Genomic DNA, 19,031 nt, shown 5'->3' on the forward strand with positions numbered 1-19,031 from the left:
GCAAGAAGGAGCAGTTTTTGGTTGCAGCTCTGGCTCTCAGCATCCATGGGGATGTGATGGTTCTGTGGGGTTGCAGATGTGGTGGAAGGAGACAGGGATGTAGAACAGAACACAGCTGAAGGCTGTTTCTAAATGGAAGAGTTCCACAGCTCCCCATCTCTGTGTGGCTTCTCCTCATTATTCCAGTGACAGCAAAGCACAGGCAGAACAGCTGGGGACCTGTTAAACAGGCTGGCAGTTTCAGCTCAGTTTCCAGGCCATGAACAATGTCTGGTGCTTCACTGTTATCCATAGTTGGACAGCAGAATAAAGTCCTATATTTTTAAATTTATGAGCATGTACAAACCTTCGTGGAAATACTTTGGCTTTCCTTGGAAGCTGGAGTTTTTGAAGAAGTGTAATTTATTCTACAGGTATAGAACAAACAGTAAAAAACATGTATTCTGCAATCATGGATTGTTCTGTTTGGCAGGGGTGTCTGAAGGCTTGCAGTGCAACCTCTTGCTTCAGGCAGGGTCATCAAGGAGATGGGCTCAGATCACTCAGGGCTTTATTCAGCTGGGGCTTGCCAAGCTCCAAGGACAGGGAGTGCAGCTGTTTGCACAACTCTCCACATCTGGCTGTCCTTGTGGGGAAGGTCTGAACCAGTTGGGGTTTCCTTTTGGAAGCCACTGGTGGTGTCTTCTTCATACTCTTTTTCTTATTAATTTAAATCCAGAAGTCAGGGAACACTGCTCATGTCTTCCACAGCCTCCCATTCCTTTTCCTGCATGTCCACCATCTCACCAAGAGGATGAGAGGAAAGTGAGGTTGATAATAAATGAGTGGGGAGAAGAGATGCAGTGCCTTACCTGTCAGCTGGCCATCAACTGTGATTATTCATTATAAATACGCTTAAGTGATAAATGGAGTGTAAAATTCTTGTGGCTTTTTCTAGAAGTTGTCAAAAATAGGGGGAAAGAGAACATAGAATTCCTTTTCAGTCAACAGAATGTCCTCTAAGAAAATGGTTATTTTGGTATTTTTCATGGAATTTAGTTTAGCATACTGGTCTTGCAAATTATAATTTAAGAGTTAGGTTTTGTTTTGTACTCTTCATATTCTTTACACTGTTTTCTTTTCTCTTCTTCCATCGTCTCCAACTATTTTTCATTTGCTGTCCCTGAAAGATAGGGAGGAGAAAAACAATGAGTTTTTTTTAAAAATCTCAGGAATAAATGCCCTACTTCTCCTCTTCTGGTATCCTTCTTTTAAGAGAAGAAAATTTCAGGGAAAAAAAAAATTCAGTGTTCTATTGTTTCATATAATCAGGTTCAACTTTAAAATCCTGTCAAAACATTATAATTTAACATTAGCATGTAACTTGATTTATATAGCAAGTAAGACAATTGTGCCTGCTCTGAAGAGCTTGCAGCCTGTCAGGAGACAAGACAAGACACTAGGGGGGATTACACCATGAAGGAGAATAAATGAGATGAGTGACAGAAAAAGGAATACAAAAAACATCTTCAGGGTTTTGGTGAATGGTGCAACAGACATTATGTTAACTCTTATGCTTTATTTTCACTTAAAAAAAATTCCTAATGTTTTTTAACTTAAAAAAAAACCTCCTTTGATAAAATTTTGCAAAACATATAAATGGTTTTAGAGCCATTGTTGTATTTCCACAAGTACAGAATCATTTCATACCTGTGAGCTGGTAGCCAGTCAGCTGAAAATGAAGTTCCTAAACACAGAGCTGTAATTTTGTGTGCTGGGAAAAAAAATGTCCCCTTGGCTCTGGACCACAGCTTAACTCTGCAGAAAAGGGCTTTCAGTGGAGGATCACAGGAGAGTTCATAGAAAGCGTGGTTTAAAAGTGAATGTGCTTCATGAAAAATCCTCTTGTAAGCAAGATCTTGGAAGATTATTTTGGGCAAGGATGAAGGTGTGATTTGAAATTGAAAGAAGTTGCAGTGCATAAATTATCAGGAAAGAGGTTCTGGGTATGTTTGTGGAAGATGGACCAGAAGAAGGATTGAGAAAGAAATAAAGTTTTGGCACAGAATTGAGGACACAGCCTTGTGCTCTAGCACTGCCCACAGTGGGCACCAGTACTATTCCTCTATATTCTGATATTGCCCATGAATTATCCCCCCTCAGCTGCCCCAGGCTGACATTTCCCCTTCCCTTCTTCAGCTGCTGCATCACCAGTGCATGAATCCTGGGTTCTCTTTATGTAGCCAGCCTTGAAGAATTCTGCTCTTCAAAGTGATGTCACCAGCTAGCTGGGAAATAATTATGTATTAGGCAATAATACACCAGCTAATGAAATGATTTTTACCTTGTTGTCACCATAAAAATCGCAGCCTTTGATCTGCTCCATGTTTTACCATATGGCCTACTAAAGAAAAACAACAATAAAACTTCTCTCTGCTGCTTTTTTTGTACAGAAAGTCCACACATAACAAGAGAGGTATTTTGGAACATGAAATGACTGCACAAAATGTTTCTTTTGGTGACTGAAAGATGCTCCTGCCTGCATGCATTCGATTAATAATGAATTTTGGAAATGGAAATATGCTACGGTTGTTTGAGATTTTATTGGTGCTTTCAGAGGTACAGACTTGTGAGTGGCTTGGGAAATACCCATTTCTGAGAACTGCCTGTCTTGTCTCACATTCCTGAAATGCTCCTAGAGCTTGGGAAAAAAATGTAGCTACTTCTTATATCTAAAAATAAGATGTAATGTAATAGTTGAGACATGCATTTCCCAGATTTCAGAATTAGCTAAAACTGTTTAGTTAATAAGGTCACTGTGATATGGGAATAACTTTTAGGATACAATGAAAGATGCAGTATGTTCTAGAGCAACAGCAAAAAATGTGTGTTTATCAGACAAGACTGGAGATCTTTGCTGGTATTTTGGGGGCTGGCAGGTGCTCCTGCACCGTGTGGTGTCAGTATGTGAGTGCTTCATGGATAGAGTTCCAGAACCTTCCCTGGGTCTGCAGAGCTGTCTGTGGGTTTTAATCTTGGCTCTTCCACTGGGCTGTTGGTGGGAATAGTGGGATTTAGGAATTAGCATGATGGGCTGAGGCTGTGTGTGGAGAGAAATGTGGGAGAGTGCATGGAAGCTATCTTTTAATATCTGTGTTTTAATACAAATCATTCAGAACTAGAAATTTAATGGGCTGTAAGAATCAGCATCCTGCTATGAAAATTTCCCTCATTCTTTCTTTTTTTTTCAGTTGAAAAAAGAAAAATTTTATCTTCTTTCACAGCTGTTTTTTGATCAGAATGTCTTCTTTAGGAGGGAGTTTTGGAATGATGCTGAGCTCATTCAGTGGTGCTATGGAAGCAGCTGAACACCTCTGTCCTTGATTCTCTGGCCACTGTTTCCTTTTCCTCTGTGCCCTCACGTGTCTGAGGCCACTGCTTAGGTCACAAGGTAGCTCTCCAGAAAATGCCAAGTCAGAAAGATTTTTTAATTCAGTCCCTGATAGGAAAAGGCAGGTGGGTGCCTCAGAAAGCAAAATAAGATTGGAAAATGTAAAACAATGGCTTTCTCTGGGGAAGAAAAAGAAAGCCAAGCATGCCAGGAAATCTGCTGCCCATTGACAAATAAATAAATAGAATTGTTGTGGCAGAGACACTTGGGAATGGGGATGCCTGTGGACATTTTGGTTTGCATTGCTTGGCTGGCCAGCCCTGGATGGCTGTGAGGCTTCAGTCAACAAAGCATTACTTAAGGTGTTCTTAAATATAAACAGGCACATTTATTTAAGTTAAATATCTGTTAGGATGCTTTGCCAGCCCAGTTGCTGTTGGTCCTCCATTACTAGAAGTTGTGGTGTTTAATTCTTAGCAAGAGGAGATCAAAATCCTTGAATGACAAGGTGTAACTGGAGAAGATTGCATTATAAAAAGGGAAGATAAACATTAGCCACTTACCTGAATGTGTGTACACCAACACAGCTTATTTCAAACATTTAAAAAGAAATTATATAAATTTATTTCACTTTTTCTGTTTCCTGTAACTAAGGCTTGATAACATTTGAAACTTTAGTTCAATAACAATTATTAATGATTGTACAAGCACCCCGCGTTACCTCCTTAATTGTCTTTTGTATTTTTTCGCCCAGTTTATTCAAAAAAGCACAATAAATGGGAAAATTTTAATCTACCTTTTTTATAACATGTACAGCAACATTGAGGTAGATTTTCCTGATAGTGTTCTGCTTTTTCCATAGTCTGTTTTTGTGCTGTAGAAATCAGGCATGCCACCAGAACATAGGGATATACAGAAATGCTGTAGTGAGCCTTATTTGGATGGAAAGCATTAAAACATTTTATACCCCAGAGAAGCAATATAATGTGTGTAACATTTCTTATTATTTTTGCTAGTTTTCCTCATAGTTTTGTGGATGGGGTAGTATGAAGTTTATTTTAACAAATCGGAAGTGTTAGAGTTGACCAGAAGTGAGCTCTCCATATCATTAAAATGAGCCGGTCTCCATCTCAATTTTTGCCATTTCAGATAATTTTCCTTTCTAAATGCCTGCAATTTTTCTTAAAACCTTTACTGGCTCCTTTTATCTCATTAAGCACAATGCAGTTCTTACTAAAAGTTGAAGTAGTTTTCCTTCAGAAGCAAAATTGAATCTCAAGTCATGAAGTGGAGTTGGTGCAGGGATTTCAAAGGCTTGTATCTGATTTCCTTAGCTTCACGTGCTTTTTCCTGTTGCAGGATCAAACCCTGCCACTAAAGTGAGATTTTTTTCCTCTCCTGAAAGAAAACAGTGTTCAATTGAGTGCCATTTCTGCTCTGCGTGAGGCTCAGTTTGCTAACAGTGAGCGGAGTTTAGTTAACTTCATATTTTGGACAAGCTTGTAAATTTGTTCCCTTCTAATGCTGTGATCTTATCAAGGTTGTACTGTTTTCCTTTTCTTCTCCTCCACCCCCATCTTCTTTCTTTCCTTTTTTTGAAGTGCAGCCTTCTGATCAATGTGCACTTTTTTTTTTTCCATTTCCCTAAATACATCATGAAAAAGGATGAGGTTTCCGCCTTAATTGCTTGTGCCTTTTATTCACATTCCTCTCCCAGCCAGAATTGTGAAAAGAGTGTTAGTAAAAGGCTGCACAATAGAGCTTTTCATTAGGCCTCAACAAGGCACACAAAGGAAGGCTTTTGGAAAGAGTGAATGCAGGACTTTAATTTGCAGGTGGAGAGCAGATAAAAGGTGCTGACGCCTCTATTATTCTCTTACTTAGGTGACCCCTACCCCGTTCAGCTGATCCCAACTACCATGGCAGCTGCTGCCGCAGCAACGCCGGGCTTAGGCCCTCTCCAACTGCAGGTAAGTCCCAGCTCAATGCAGGGGAGGCAAAGGTTAAGTAAATATGAAAACCAGTTTTCCTTTCCTGTGCAACACAGTGCAATTAACAGGGGTCTTCGGGCTGTTCTCTCTGCAAAGAATTTGCATCTTGAGCAGAAGAGTCATCAGATGATAACACGTTTTCCTCTCACCTTGCTGGAAGTTTTTGTTGCTTTTTGTGTCCCTGTTGTCAAGTTAACTGCTTGTAGGTTTGTACTTTGAGTTTCCTCATAGCAGGACGTTTGCTTTTCTTGCTGGCGTGGTTTAACCCCAGACAACAGCTCAGTGCTACACAGCCACCACTCTGACTTCCCAGAAGTGGGCATTGGGAAACACAAGGTAAAACCTGGGGGTTGAGATAAGAACAGTTCCATAAATGATATCTAGTAAAATGCAATAGTAGTAATAGCAATGATTGTAATGGAAAAGAGAGAAGAATAAAACCCAGGAAAACAATTGCTCTTCACCTGCTGACCAGTGCCAGCCTGTTCCCAAGCAGTGGTTGACCCCAGTTCACTGACTGAACATGATGTTCTCTGCTGTGGAATATTCCTTTGGCCACTTCAGGTGAGCTGTCCCAGCCTTGCTGCCTCCCAGTGCTCTTGTGCAGCTTCTCACAACCTGAGAAATCCTTGGTTTAGGGTAAGGACTGCTCAGCAGCAGCCCAAACATGGATGTGTTACCAAACGTTATTGTCATCCTAAATCCAAAGCACAGCACTGTACCAGCTGCTGAGAAGAAAGGCAGTGCTGTCCCAGCTGAAACCAGGACACTTTTCCATTAGATTGTTCTCCTGCAGGCTGTAAAATACCAAAATGCTGGAATGGATTGTCAGGCAGAAGAGCTCTGTCCTGACAAGCACTTTTAAACTGCTTAGAAGTCGTTAACATGATTATGTCCTTTCAGGCCATAAGCTCTTCAGAGCAATAACTGGCCCCTCCTACTGTGTTTTATGGTACCCAGAGCATTTTAGGCACTGCTGTAGGGCAGATAATTAGTGATTATTCTAATTTAACATGGACAATGAGAGAACAGGTGGAAAGATACTGAAGGGTTGGAGTTGTTTTCAGCTACAATAGAGTTGACCTGGTAGCCAGATGTATCTGATTGAGACTGTCAGTATTCTGAATTTTGGAGGCATTAGGCTGTCCATGGGTCTTAATGCTAGCAAGTCTGGATATTCCTGATCAGCCACACAGCCCTTGGAATTGAGCAAGTGTGGTGTCCATTGCCACAGTGTGAATTTTGGTACCTGTTGTGTATGTTGGGCTGGTAGGAGGAGGCCAAGTAATATTTGGGACTGAGAGGAAATCAAGATCCAAATGGTCTCTGATTCTGCAAAGTCTGGATTGCCATTCTGTCCTAGAAACATGAAAAGCCCCAAGCTCTGCACTGCAAGTGCATCTCCCTCTCAGGGCTGTTTGGAGCAGCAGAGCTCTGTACCTGCTCGGGCAGGCTCTGCCTTTCTGGCTGGGCTCTGTGAAACGCATCCTCCAGCCCAGCTTGGCCCACACCACTGTGTGTGGAGCACACATCAGATATTCCAGTTGTTTGGCCAGCCTGCTGGAGCGTGGGACACAGTTCTGGGGAAGATTTTTTTTTTCTTTTGCTTTATTTTATTTTATTTTACCACAGCCAGCGGAAGTGAGCTGAGTTTCACAGAAATAGCTGCCAGTGTGTAAGCTGACACATTCCATGCACCACAGAGGTTAATACATTCATTCCTATTGTGCCTTTGTATGAAAAGCAACATTGTCTGTGTGGTAGTTCTGATTCTCTGAGTTACAAATACTGTGGGCGGCTCAGGAATCATGGGAGCCATAGAAGTCATCCCTCTGAAATGAATTTTGAGGTGTTTCAGTATTGATAAAGTGCTTTTAATAGCCAAACACACATGAGCAGACATATGGAAGCAAGAGGGAGGGAAAAAGGAAAAGCAAACATGGAGCTAGCTAGCAATGCAGAAACAGCACTCTGATTCTAATTCTTATCTTTTCAGTCATTCAAGCTGGTCCTAAAATAATGCCTCAGTGCTCCAGTGAGATGGTAGGATGGTTTCCTTTCATTTCAGGACCAGCTTTGGGCTGTATCTATGTGTGCTGTGGGCTGAAGTATCCTGGTTAAAACAGGCTCTATCACAATACCAGTTTTCTTGCTAAAAGATGGGCTTTGTGCAAAAGTGACTGCAGTCATGAGGATCTTTGGGTGAGTTTGGGTTATGGAAAAGTTGAGAACCTCAAAGGCCTCTTGTTTCTGTGCGGAGGGCATTAAAATGAAAATATTGACCAAATTCACCTATGTTGTTTTGCTACATGTCTGGAGTTAGAGGGAGAGTTTGGCAGCCAGTCAGTGGGAGAGGCTCAAATTCCTGACTTAGCAAACTCTCTTAAATGTTTCAGATCTGATCTCTAAGGGCATCTCTAGTATATGCTAGAAATAAACTGAAGCTGATTGTTCTTCACATCTTACCAGTGATTTTTAGCTATCATTGCATCTGATAGAAATTGGACATGCCTCTTAACTTCTGGTGCCATTTGAAAGAGTCAGGCTAGATTTGCTTCTGGAAGGGTTTTATCATACAGGATTCAAAACAGATGCCCACCTATGCTAACATGAGTGGAGCTCAGCTTAGTTGCTAGACTAGAAAGACTGTGCCTTCCAAACTCTGTTCAAATCCAGTTTAGCTCAATGGTGACTTTGTTGAGTCATAAAGAAAGATTCATGTTTGAATGTTTTTGCTCCAAACCCACCTTTAAGTGTCTTGGCAGTCCCTTTCAAGGAGGAACTCTTCTTACTTCAGACATTCCCCTGCTTAACTTATAATTCTGGTGTTCCCTGCACACCCTTTGTCATCTGGTCATCAGGCAGTAAAAGGTCAGAAAAGTGGCATGTTCCCTCTTCTCTTCTCTCTCTATCCTCCCTATCACTCATCTTTCAGACTTTGTGTACTTGAAGCAGGGGAGATCAAAGGACCTGACACAATGCTCAGTTTGTTGCTCCCAGCAAAATCCGATACACAGCGTTATCTCAGTGAAGACAAAGCCAAGGAATGTCTCTTGTTTGTTTATGGAACAATAAACACGGCTTTGTTATTTCACTAGAGAATTTTAAGTCGGGTCATGGCTTCAGCAGTGTACTGTGAGATCAACAGGAAGTGCTTTTTTTATCACTCAAAATCGAGTTTTTGTTTTTGTAAATGAAATGCACACTGCATTTATAGAAGAAGAGCTAGCACCTGGTTGTTCCTGTGGCAAAGGAGCTCTCTGTCAGTGAGGATGCAGTCCCTCATTTTGAGGTCCCCTGTTGGCTCGCAGTGATGGATTTGGAATCCAAAGCCCCCGTTCCTCTCCCCACCTCTGAGTCCCCTCTGGGGTGTACAGATTCTGATATTTGCCCTGTGGGATTGCCTTGATTCCCAGGATCCACAGAGAGAGCAGTGGCTCAGTGAGGATGCAAGCTGACCCCCCCTTGCATTGTCAGAGGCTGTAAAGGAAGCAGAGGGATGGGGCTGGAAAAGATGGAACTGCCACAGTGCAAGCTTGAACCTGTCCTCTGATAAAGCTCTGTCTGTCAGCCCCCTGTATTCACTCATTCCCACTTTGAGTGACAAAAATGCCATTTGGGGGGGAAAAAAGCGGTTTTAGTTTTCCTTTGTTACTGAGAAAAGTCAGTCCTGAGCATCAGTGTGGTGAAATCCCTCTGGGTAAGCACAGGGTTTCTTACATCAAGTTATCCCCTCATAAACATCACCTGGTCTTGTTCTTCAGGAGTGGTGCAGGATGGCAGCTATGTTTCAGATGAGAGAAAACTGAACATAAATTGTGACTGTGTTTTACTGAACAGGGCTAATGACTCAACAGTACTGCTGGATGCCTTGTATGATGTTTTCCTGTGTGCTTCAGCAGGCAGGGGAATTCAGTTCCTCCACCCTGGAGATCAGCACCGAAAGCTGTAAACAGAGATGTGGGGTAGCAAGTTTTGCACAAACTAAACTGCAGGGTTTGTTCTGGTGCCAGTCATCGTGGGCATAGCTAAGTATGAAATAGATGTTACTGTAAATCTGAGCAAATTCTTTATAAAATTGCATCTGAGAGTTCTTTTCTGATAAAAAGTTTTTTTGTGAGTAGTTTCTGAGCATTAGGAAAGAGGGGAACTAATCACACAGCGTGAAAAGTGAGAGGAATCTGCACCATTGGGAGTGGGAATGGTTCAGATTTCCCAGATTGCTTGTTTGATAACCAGATAGTGACAACAACTGATTAATTGGCAGTGACACAAATGCTTTATATACCCATAACTCCATTGAGAGATAATGCTGGATGAATAATGACAGCTGCCTGTGCAGTCCTACTGTATGGACATTTTGTGTCCTGTCAAAACACCAGAGCAGTCTGATGTAATACAGACTTCCTGCAAACATCTGCTCTTGGAAAAAAAACACCCCAAAAAGTTGGGAGTGCCAGCACTCAAACTTTCTTCCCTCTTCATCTCAGTGTGAGGCAGGGCTTCATAATTATTTGTGCTTGTGTTCAGCATCATGTCCAAATCTGTCAGTGTGTGAACCAGGAGAAGCTGCCATCAGTGCCTGAGTGTGAAAGCACTTGAGCTGGGTCTGAGCTCTGGCCACCAGTCCTTAGGAGAGTCCTGGATTCTCTATTTGTATAAAGATGAGGAGCACATTTAGACCTTAAACAGTCTGACCAAGTTTTTTAGTTTCTTAATTTGTATAAAGATGAGGAGCATATTTAGACCTTAAACCATCTGACCAAGTTTTTTAGTGTCTACTTCCTTATATTAAGAACACAGTTCAATTGATTTTTCTTACTACAGACCTGTTCTCTTAGTTGTGTGGTAAGATGCATACCAGGGATTGGATTTAAATGGAATTTTAAAAACTGGACCACAGTTTTGGAAATATTTGGGCCTCAAGCAGGCACTGATGTAAGAGATTAGATTTTGACAAAAAATTAAGCCTGTTTGGAGTTTGAGGGCTGTGCAGGATTGTTCACCCTGCTGTTATTGAGGTGTCAGCTCAGTACAAATTTTCCTTTGGAAAGCCTTGCTTGTAGGTATCCCAAGGATCCATAGTCACTGGGAAGGACAGAGCACTCTAACAAGTGTGCAGGGGCTGGTCAGGAGGCAGAGTGTTCCAGTGGTCACACAAGTATTCCATAAAACATCTGTTACTCTGGAACAAAAGTAAAGCATGACGTAAAAGTAAAATGAAAGCCTTCTCAGTCAGAAACCTTTTTTTTCTTACATATCAGCTTCCTTTTGGCTTCTTCACCATTGCAGGGATGAGCTACAGATAGATCTCCACTTACCCCAGTTCAGGGTATTTCTCTGGAGTATCTCCTTGAGTTTCACTTGAAATGGTGCTGAGGACAGAAGTTCCCCTTGCTCTTAAAGAGATATTGCCATATTGGCATGCATTAATTGTCAAAACTGGAGGGGTTTTTGCGTATCTCTTTCTAATTTCTTGCTATAACCTCTATTTATAACCAGTGTTGCCAGGTTAGGCAGTTGACCTTCCAGTGTTACAGCACTTCAGATCTGTGAAAGGAGACTCTGAAGAAGCTGTACAGACACTGTAGTGGTGTATCTGAATATTGAAAACTTTATTCTCCCCTTGTTTTGGGAAGTCAGGTTGCCAGAGCTGCAGAGACATCTGAATTATTTCTGGTGAAGGGAAAGTCTAGCACCCCATTATTGTCCCCAGTGAATGCAGCCAAGAGAGGGCAATGCTTCATCCATTATTCATTTGCTCTGCACTGGGGACCTCTTTGGGATATTGCTGTCACCAGTTCTTTGCTGACAGGGAAGTAAACTGGTTTTTAGCAGTGCAGGGTTATTTCTTCTATTTGCTGGGCAGTGTCTTCCTTTAAATACCATCTAAGCTGGCTTTTCAACAGCGAGAGCATCCTGCCCCTGTTTGTTTTTTACTTTACCTGTCCTCATTAATTGGACTCTGACTTCATTGAATCATTAGTGCACAGTTTAATTACAATATTATAATACTCATGCAATCCACTTAAGTATTAAAAAAAAAAAAGTAGAATTAGTTTTTTCACTGTAAGCACACACATCTGGGGAAAAAACAACCAAGTGCAGGAAAAGTGGCATTTCTCATTAGCATAGCCAGGAGATGGCAGTTGTCCATCTGCCATTAGCTCAGTGCATGTCTGTGCTGTTTGCTGTGGCCATCACAAATAACAATAATAAGAAGAGTAATAAAGCAACAGTTATTGTTGGATGCCCTTTTAAACAGTTTTTTTAAATTGTTGCATTATGCAGGTTATTCTATATTTATTATATATATTCTATTATATATAGAATATATATATACAATTATTATAATCTTATATATTCTATTATATATAGAATATAGCATATTCTATATGTTATTCTATATTCTCTGCTTCTGTCTGCCAGTTCTTTCTGGCTGTGGAAGTGAATTGTTGGCCACTGGGTATTTGCCACCTGTAATGCACACAGGTAGCCAAGGTGGGTATTTCAAAAGTGTCACTGAAGACCAAGGTCCTCCAGCTAGAAAAATGGGGCCCAGAACTCTGCATGTAAAAGAAGCTGCAGCCATCTGACCAGGGTGAATAGCTCTGTGTTGTTGTGGGGTAAGTTGTCTTCTAAAAGTTTTATCTTTCCAAGGTTTCTTAGTGATGGTTTTAAGATACTCGGTAAACTCTAAAAGTAAGGTGTGGGGTGAGAGGCCGTGGATTGCCAAGAGCACCTCTGAAAAATCCCAACATTTTTAAATGAAAAAGTTCTCAATTCACTCAGAGCAAGCCTTGCAACTCCAGGTGCAACCACTCCTGTCTTTCTGGATACCTGCTGGGAGCCAGAGGTTGTGGTAGATTGTGTAAAAGCCTGAGCCGCAGAGCACAGCTCAAATAAATCTTGTTCATGGTGGGTAAGTGTGCTTTGGAGTTGGCATTTAAATAGCACATCTTGCCTTTGATAGAATCTTACACAGCTTTATGGGTAAACCAAATATATTCTATGAAAATAGATTTGGATAAAAAGCTTGATCACATCATTTTATCAGAATGCAGTCAATGTAGGGAAGACGGTGATCACAGAAGACTGCATGGGAATGCTTTGTGTTTTACTGAGCACTGTGGGTATCTGAGAACACACCACAGTGGACATTTGCAGGCAGTAAATACACATGGTAAAACAATACCATGGCTACTCGGTGCCTTGTCAAATTAGAGCTCCCTCCCCTCTCCAGGGGAAGGAATTAGCAGGGGTAGCACATTCATTTATCTAGATTAACAGTCCTTTCTGCAGAACTTTCAGACTCCATCCGTATCTATGAAAAATGAAAAAAAGACTGGAAGATGACCAGCCTGTGTGCCTTGCAGTGGTGGCTCAGGCCTGCTGCTTGCTAGCAGAGCTCTGTGTGCATGAGTGAGTTTTCCTCCAGGTCAGGCTGAATTCCCTCTCCCCCTCCCTCCAGGCCTGAGTCTGCAGGGCAGACAGACAGAAGCACACATATGATTAATACAGCACAGCTGCACGAGTGACTCATTTGCATATGTATTAATAGAGGCAAAAACAACAATTCAATTACACCCAGAGCCATTCTGCATACTAAGAACATATGCAAATGGGCTGCAAGGAGTGCAGCCAGCCTTCCCCCTGCTCTCCTGAGCTCACATGGGCTCAGCACTTCTCAGCAAGGAAGAAAACCTGTGAGGAGATGGTCAGGCAGCTCCTGCTCCTCCTGCCCCACCCCTGGCTTCCTCGAAGCCATTTGGCCAATGGAAATAACATCTTTTCTGTGTTATTCCCTATTTACCAGCCTTCAGCTCCATGCTGCTGTCTCTTTACCTATGAGCCTCAGCACGAGGACAGCAAATCCTTGTGTTCTGTATGCACACATTTATCCTGTTTCCTTTCACCTCATCATTTGGGTTGTTTCCATTTGGCTTTGTCCTTCTCTGCCACAAGAGTTCTCCTCTCATGAGTTATCCCAAAATAACCATTTCTGTGCCTTTTTCTTGTAGGGACCATGTATGTCTGATCACAGTATTATTCAGTGATTTTCTGTTAGGGGACCATTAATCCTTTTAATGGTCTCAGAGAAGTTGAGCTGTTGTAGGTGGACTGTTCTAGCACAGTGCATTGGTCTTTGTCTCTGCTAAGAAAGATGTGGAGTTCTCAAATGGCAAAGGTGAAAACCCCCAGGTGCTCAGTGGTCCATCCTGCAGCTGATGGGGAGCCTGATAACTGGTACAGAATCTGATTCTGGTGACAGGAACAGATGTTCTCTGATCCTTGCAGGGTTTATTGGGCAGTAGCTTAGAGCAGCTTTCAGAAGCAGTTGGAAGTACTGCAGCACTGGAGCTTATGCTATAGGAGCACTTCAGCTGTAAGTGAAGTTTTTTAGCTGTAAATTGTTCCCTAACTTGGTGTTTTAACTAAAAACCATCTCTGTCCTCAGTGTGCTTTTCATACAGGCCCTTCACACGCTGTAAGGTGCTGCAGCATGTTAGGCCATGATCCATAGCCATATCCCAATTTTTGGGGAGGTGAGACGTTGAACACTGACCTGCATGGACTAGTTAAACAAAGCTCTGTTTCATGTGGAGAAGAGATAACAAGTCACTAAAACCTTTGGAAACCTGACAAAGCATCAAGATGCCCAGCTGCCCTGGGTGGCAGCCTCAGTGTCCCTGAATTAGTGGCTATTTGTGTGAGACATCTCCATGGTGTGAGCAGGGAAATAAAATAGGTCATGCAGGGAGGAGTGTGTGCCTGTCTGGCAAGTGTGCTCAGGAGGTCAGGCCAGCCTTCATTTCTTTTCTCCTGCAAAAATGTTACACTTGCTCCTTTTTGGGGTTAGCCTGACAGACGGGAGCAGATTACTCCTTGATTATTTATAAGGCATTAATTTTAGATGAATATTGCTGAAGTAACTGACATCATAAGTAGTTTTAGCAGCCAGCAGAAGAGCCTGTTTGCAGATTGGAATATGACAGGCTTCACTTACTCAGTGTCCTGAGACAAAGTCTGAGTGTTTGAAGGAAGAGACAAGGAGTGGAGGCACCTGTGTCAGCCAGGACTTGATTTATGCTTCTGTGCCACAGAACCCCAGCTCCAGATCAGTGGAACTGTGGTGTCAAAGCTGAGTTCAGCAAGACAAAACCAGTGTCAGAACAGCAGCAGTGGCAGCGCCTGCCCGCCAGTGTCTTAAGCCAGGGTGGGGAAAGACCTTCTGAGAGTTCTTGCACTGCCCCAAAGTAACTTCTGCTGTAGAAGAAGTAGATAACAACCTTCACACACACCTTGAGATGCTTCCCTTCCTATAGTGGCAACAGTGCAGGTCTGTGAGGTGTTTGTGTTTCCCATTGTTTCTTGGCTTACATTCATTGGGAATTAATGCTCCTGGGAAAGGTCTGTATGAAAAATCTGGTAAAGGAACCAAAAAAACTTTCTTTTCCCCCCCCCCCCCTTTACTTTGTGTCCTTTGCACATTCCAGACACTGGGTTTTGAAAGAGTTGGCTTGTGCTGCTGGTTTTCCTATTATGTTGTTTGCTCTTTTCAGAGGGATGTTGCTGAAAAGAAGATTATATAATCATGCAAATCAGATTGTATAATCCTGAGCAAACTGTCCAGAGGGGGGAGAGGAGGGGAGCCACACTGAGTGGAGCTTGGCTGGCTGGGGGAGCTCTCTCTGAAATCACAAACTGGGCCCTTCTGGGCCTCCTGTGAAAAGTGGAAGCTGCAGTCAGCCTGGGAAGTTTTTGTGAATATTTCTGGAGTTCACCTTTCCTTGCTGAACTCTGCCAGCAGTGTGTATTTACAGTCCCCAGCAGAGCAGCACACAGGAAAAGTGCAAATCAATGATGTGCTCACTCTGCAGTGCCTGTGGGACAGGGGGAACCCTGACAAACCTGCACTAACTGGTACCTGCTGATACAGACCTACTGCTGTGGGTCCACAATCAAATTACTGCAGTTATTCATCTAAAACACAGCTCAGGAAATCCTCTCTGCGAGTGTTGCTCTCTGTTGTGCCCACATCAGATGACATGGTTTGCTGTCAGATGCAGGTTGCTGTAATATCTGAATGTGTAAGGATTTCTATTTGTGCCTTATTTCTCCCTACAGTCTGTTCCATGGCCATTTTTGGTGCCCAAAGTGCAGGTCACTTTCAGGAGCCAAGGCAGAAGGGGACAGGAGTGAGCAAACAGAACAGTAAATGTGTGCACAAGGAGTGCATCTCTGGCCTGGGACATGAACTGCATATGGCAAGAACTGTGCAAGCCTTTGGAAGTTTCTGAACTCTTAACCTTTCTTTTAGTAAACCCTGATTGCTTGCCAGGCTTGACTGTTAGCAGCCAGGGTATTTAATCACCCTTTTATGAATGGGGGGCTGATATTAGGCACAGTTTGAAACTATGAAATACCTAATTACTGTAGATCAAAGTGCTAGACAGCAAACCACTGAGATCAGGAGCCTTGCTCTGTTTTCCTTTCCAAAGTCATCAGTGGAACTTTTCTCAATAGAAGACACCAGGTTATCTGGAGATGCAGCTTTCACAGTGCCAAACTTATTCTGTTGTGCCTGGATAGCCTAAGCTTGTGCCTGAAGTTAAGTCAAAGTGCAGTTTTTCCCCAGTACATAAGCTCAGTTTCCCCAAATTCCTTTTCTCCTTTCAGAGGTTCTTCATGGTTTCAGCTCTAGTGAATTTTGTGTCCCCTGGGCTGCCTGCAGCAGCTCCCTGTGCTGTGCTGGGGCTGCAGGGTCAGCCCAGGGCTCTCCTGAGCAGGGAGGATCCCTAAATCTGCTGTAACTCCCTGTCCTGCAGTGCCAGTGGCTGCCCAGGAGCAGGGTTCCCTCAGGGCTGCCATCCCTGCTGATCCCATTGCCATGGCAGCTTTGCTCTGTGCTCTGCCCTGCTCCAGGGCTGGGCAGGGAAATTTGGGCATTGGGGATCAGTGGGGGCTTGGGAAGCATTTTCAAAGAGCCCTGAAGGGATCTGGGAGCCCAGCAAGAATTCATTTCCTGCGGTGGCTTTGAGAATGGGATGTGCAGCACTGCACTTCATCCTTGCTCCTATCTACAGCTCTTTCATTTTTCCCATGTTTGGTTGTGTGGAAAGGAGAAAATTGTCAAAATTCTGTCAGCCTGTGTGATGGTGAGGTGGTGCTCATTTGGTGACACAGTTTTCATGGGATACACTGAAAGACACACGTGCTTGGCTTTTCCTGCCTCCAGTCCAGGTCACATTTGTGTGGCAGCATTTGAGTTTCAGTGCTTCTTCCACCTGCAGTGGGGAAAAAGAGAGAGAGCAGCATTTCCCAGCATGGCATGTTGTGCACTGGGGTGTCCTTGCTGCACACTGGTTTTGCAGGATTTTGTTACTACACAGGTGTGGGACTCCAAGCAAACTGCCCCAAAAGCAGGGTTTTATCCTGATTCTTACCCTGGGCATGGGGAGATTTGTGCATAAACTGAGCTCAGAAAGAAGTTAGAAGAGATTCTAGAAAAAAACCATAGCTTACCCAGTTAAAACTCAGAGTATTCTGGTTGGATTTCAGCATTCTCAAGTCTGATTGCTTTCATTTTTTTTGTAAGGGTTCCCTCAGATTACTTTATTTCACTTCCCATCAATCGCTCCTCTGAAGCAAGTCCGTTAGGGATGTAGGATAGGGAGATGCTTGCACAGCAAATGCTTCTTTCCTATCACACTGGGTGGCATTCCAGGTTTGTTTTCACTAAAAGGTATTGTTCCCCAGCAAGTGTGGAGAGAAATGACTACTACAAACTGAGGAAATGTTCCATTTTTTTAGAAAAGCTGATTTGTCACTTTGCTCATTGACTATGAGCTGAATAGACATCCAACCCTTAAAATACTTTCTCCCCCCTTTTCCTTTTTATTGCCTGGAATCTTAAGAGCTTTATCATTTGCAGTCATAAAATGAAAATATACACCAAACCCTCAAAGGGCAAGTATGAAATTAAATTATATTTGGGCAGCTGTAACCTTTTAAAACGATCAGATTCCAGTTAATGTATTTCTTCCTGTTCTGAATGCTGCCATGGTGTTTGATGGTGGGAAGCAGTCCAAAGGGCATTGGGAGATAATAAATTCACTGGAAATTTCACCCTGAGGCGAGCCTCCATCCACCAAGGCTTCCATTTAGCAGGACTGACCTAAAAATCTTGTCACATCCAAAGGTCACTTAGGTTGGGCTTGGTGTGTCCCATCCATCTCTCCCTGGTGCAGAGAGTGACAGCTGAGCTCAGTAACAGCCGTCAGGGTGTGGAGGGCAGGCAGGGCAGAGGGAGGCAGGAGGGACAGTTCTGCTGACAATTCTTGGATTTCCTAGGCCAGTTTTGCTGGCCAGTGCGACCAGAGCCCATCTGTGGGGGTTCCCTGTGCCCCAAGGGCACTCAGGGGAAGGGGGGACAGCTGACCGTGGGCTTTGGGGCAGCGCAGCCCCAGGTCTGAAAATGCCATGGGATCCTCCTAGGGCACCTCATCCTGGCCCTGAGCATCTCCTGCATGTTGCCAGCCTTGTTAGGCAAAACAGCTTACAGCTCATGCAGTGCCTTACTTCAGGGAGGGTCAGAAGTCTAAAAAGGTGTCAGTGATGACGCTGAGGTGTCATCTGTAAGAGCAATGGCTCTAAGGGAACAATTTGACACTAATTCTAATCATAAATTTAAAATTATAATTATAAATTTATAAATATATTTATATAATTATGAATTATATCTTTATATATATAATTTATAATTATATAAATATATATAATTAATACTGTTTATCAAAAATTATCATATAATATTATAAGTAATACTATAATACATAATCAATATAATATATAATATTATCTATTAATATATAATATAAATAGCATTATTCAAATACTATTCATTAAATATTATAATATAATAATATAAGTATTATATTATCATAAATAATGTATATTTTAATATATATTATATACTTATAAGTATTATATATAATAATATAAGTATTATATGTAATATATATTATTATAACAATATAATTATAATATAGTGTTATAAGTATTATAATATAATCATTATATATATAATATACATTATAGTATTTATATAATTATAACGTAAATTTATAATTATTTATTACTATGTATTATTTATGTATTATATATTATTTATTATTATTAGAATTATTCCAGTTAATTTGGTAAGATATTTCCGACAACAATAATTTGGTAAGATATTTCCAACCTCATGAGGAAATCTGTGATGTGCATTCTCTAGGATGTTGCTTATCCTAAGCTCATTAAAATCAGTATAATCCCCTCACATAATAAATTAAGGCAAAGGGCCCTTCAGGATGACTGTTGTCTTTCAGTCAAAGTTCCTCCTGCTGCAGCTGAAAGCTCCCCGTGCTTGCAGGATATGGAATGCTGAGGTCAGGGCCTGCAGTTGCAGAACAGAAGTGTGTTTGAAGGACAAAGATCTACCTCACCTTAACTGGTCTGCCTTAACTGGGGATGAGCCCTGCAGCATATGTCCCTTGTGTGCTGGGGGTGTGAATCTCCTTCTCCAAATTCCCTGGCAGGAGGATCAGACAGACAGACAGACAGACAGACTGCCAGTCACTGCTGGGCTGAGGAGGCAAGGGCTCCCTGTCCCGCAGCCTGGCTGG

The 19,031-nt window shown here is 42.3% G+C and overlaps 1 protein-coding gene across 1 annotated transcript in view; it reads left to right on the plus strand.

The window, feature by feature from the left end:
* Positions 1 to 19,031, plus strand: part of SOX5 (SRY-box transcription factor 5) — a 279,255-nt gene that overhangs the window by 192,692 nt on the left and 67,532 nt on the right. The window contains 1 exon segment of the mRNA XM_036400499.2: positions 5,255 to 5,340. Coding sequence (XP_036256392.1) covers positions 5,255 to 5,340 — 86 coding nt within the window.

This window comes from Molothrus ater, chromosome 5, assembly GCF_012460135.2.
Source record: "Molothrus ater isolate BHLD 08-10-18 breed brown headed cowbird chromosome 5, BPBGC_Mater_1.1, whole genome shotgun sequence".
Taxonomy (NCBI): Eukaryota; Metazoa; Chordata; class Aves; order Passeriformes; family Icteridae; genus Molothrus; species Molothrus ater.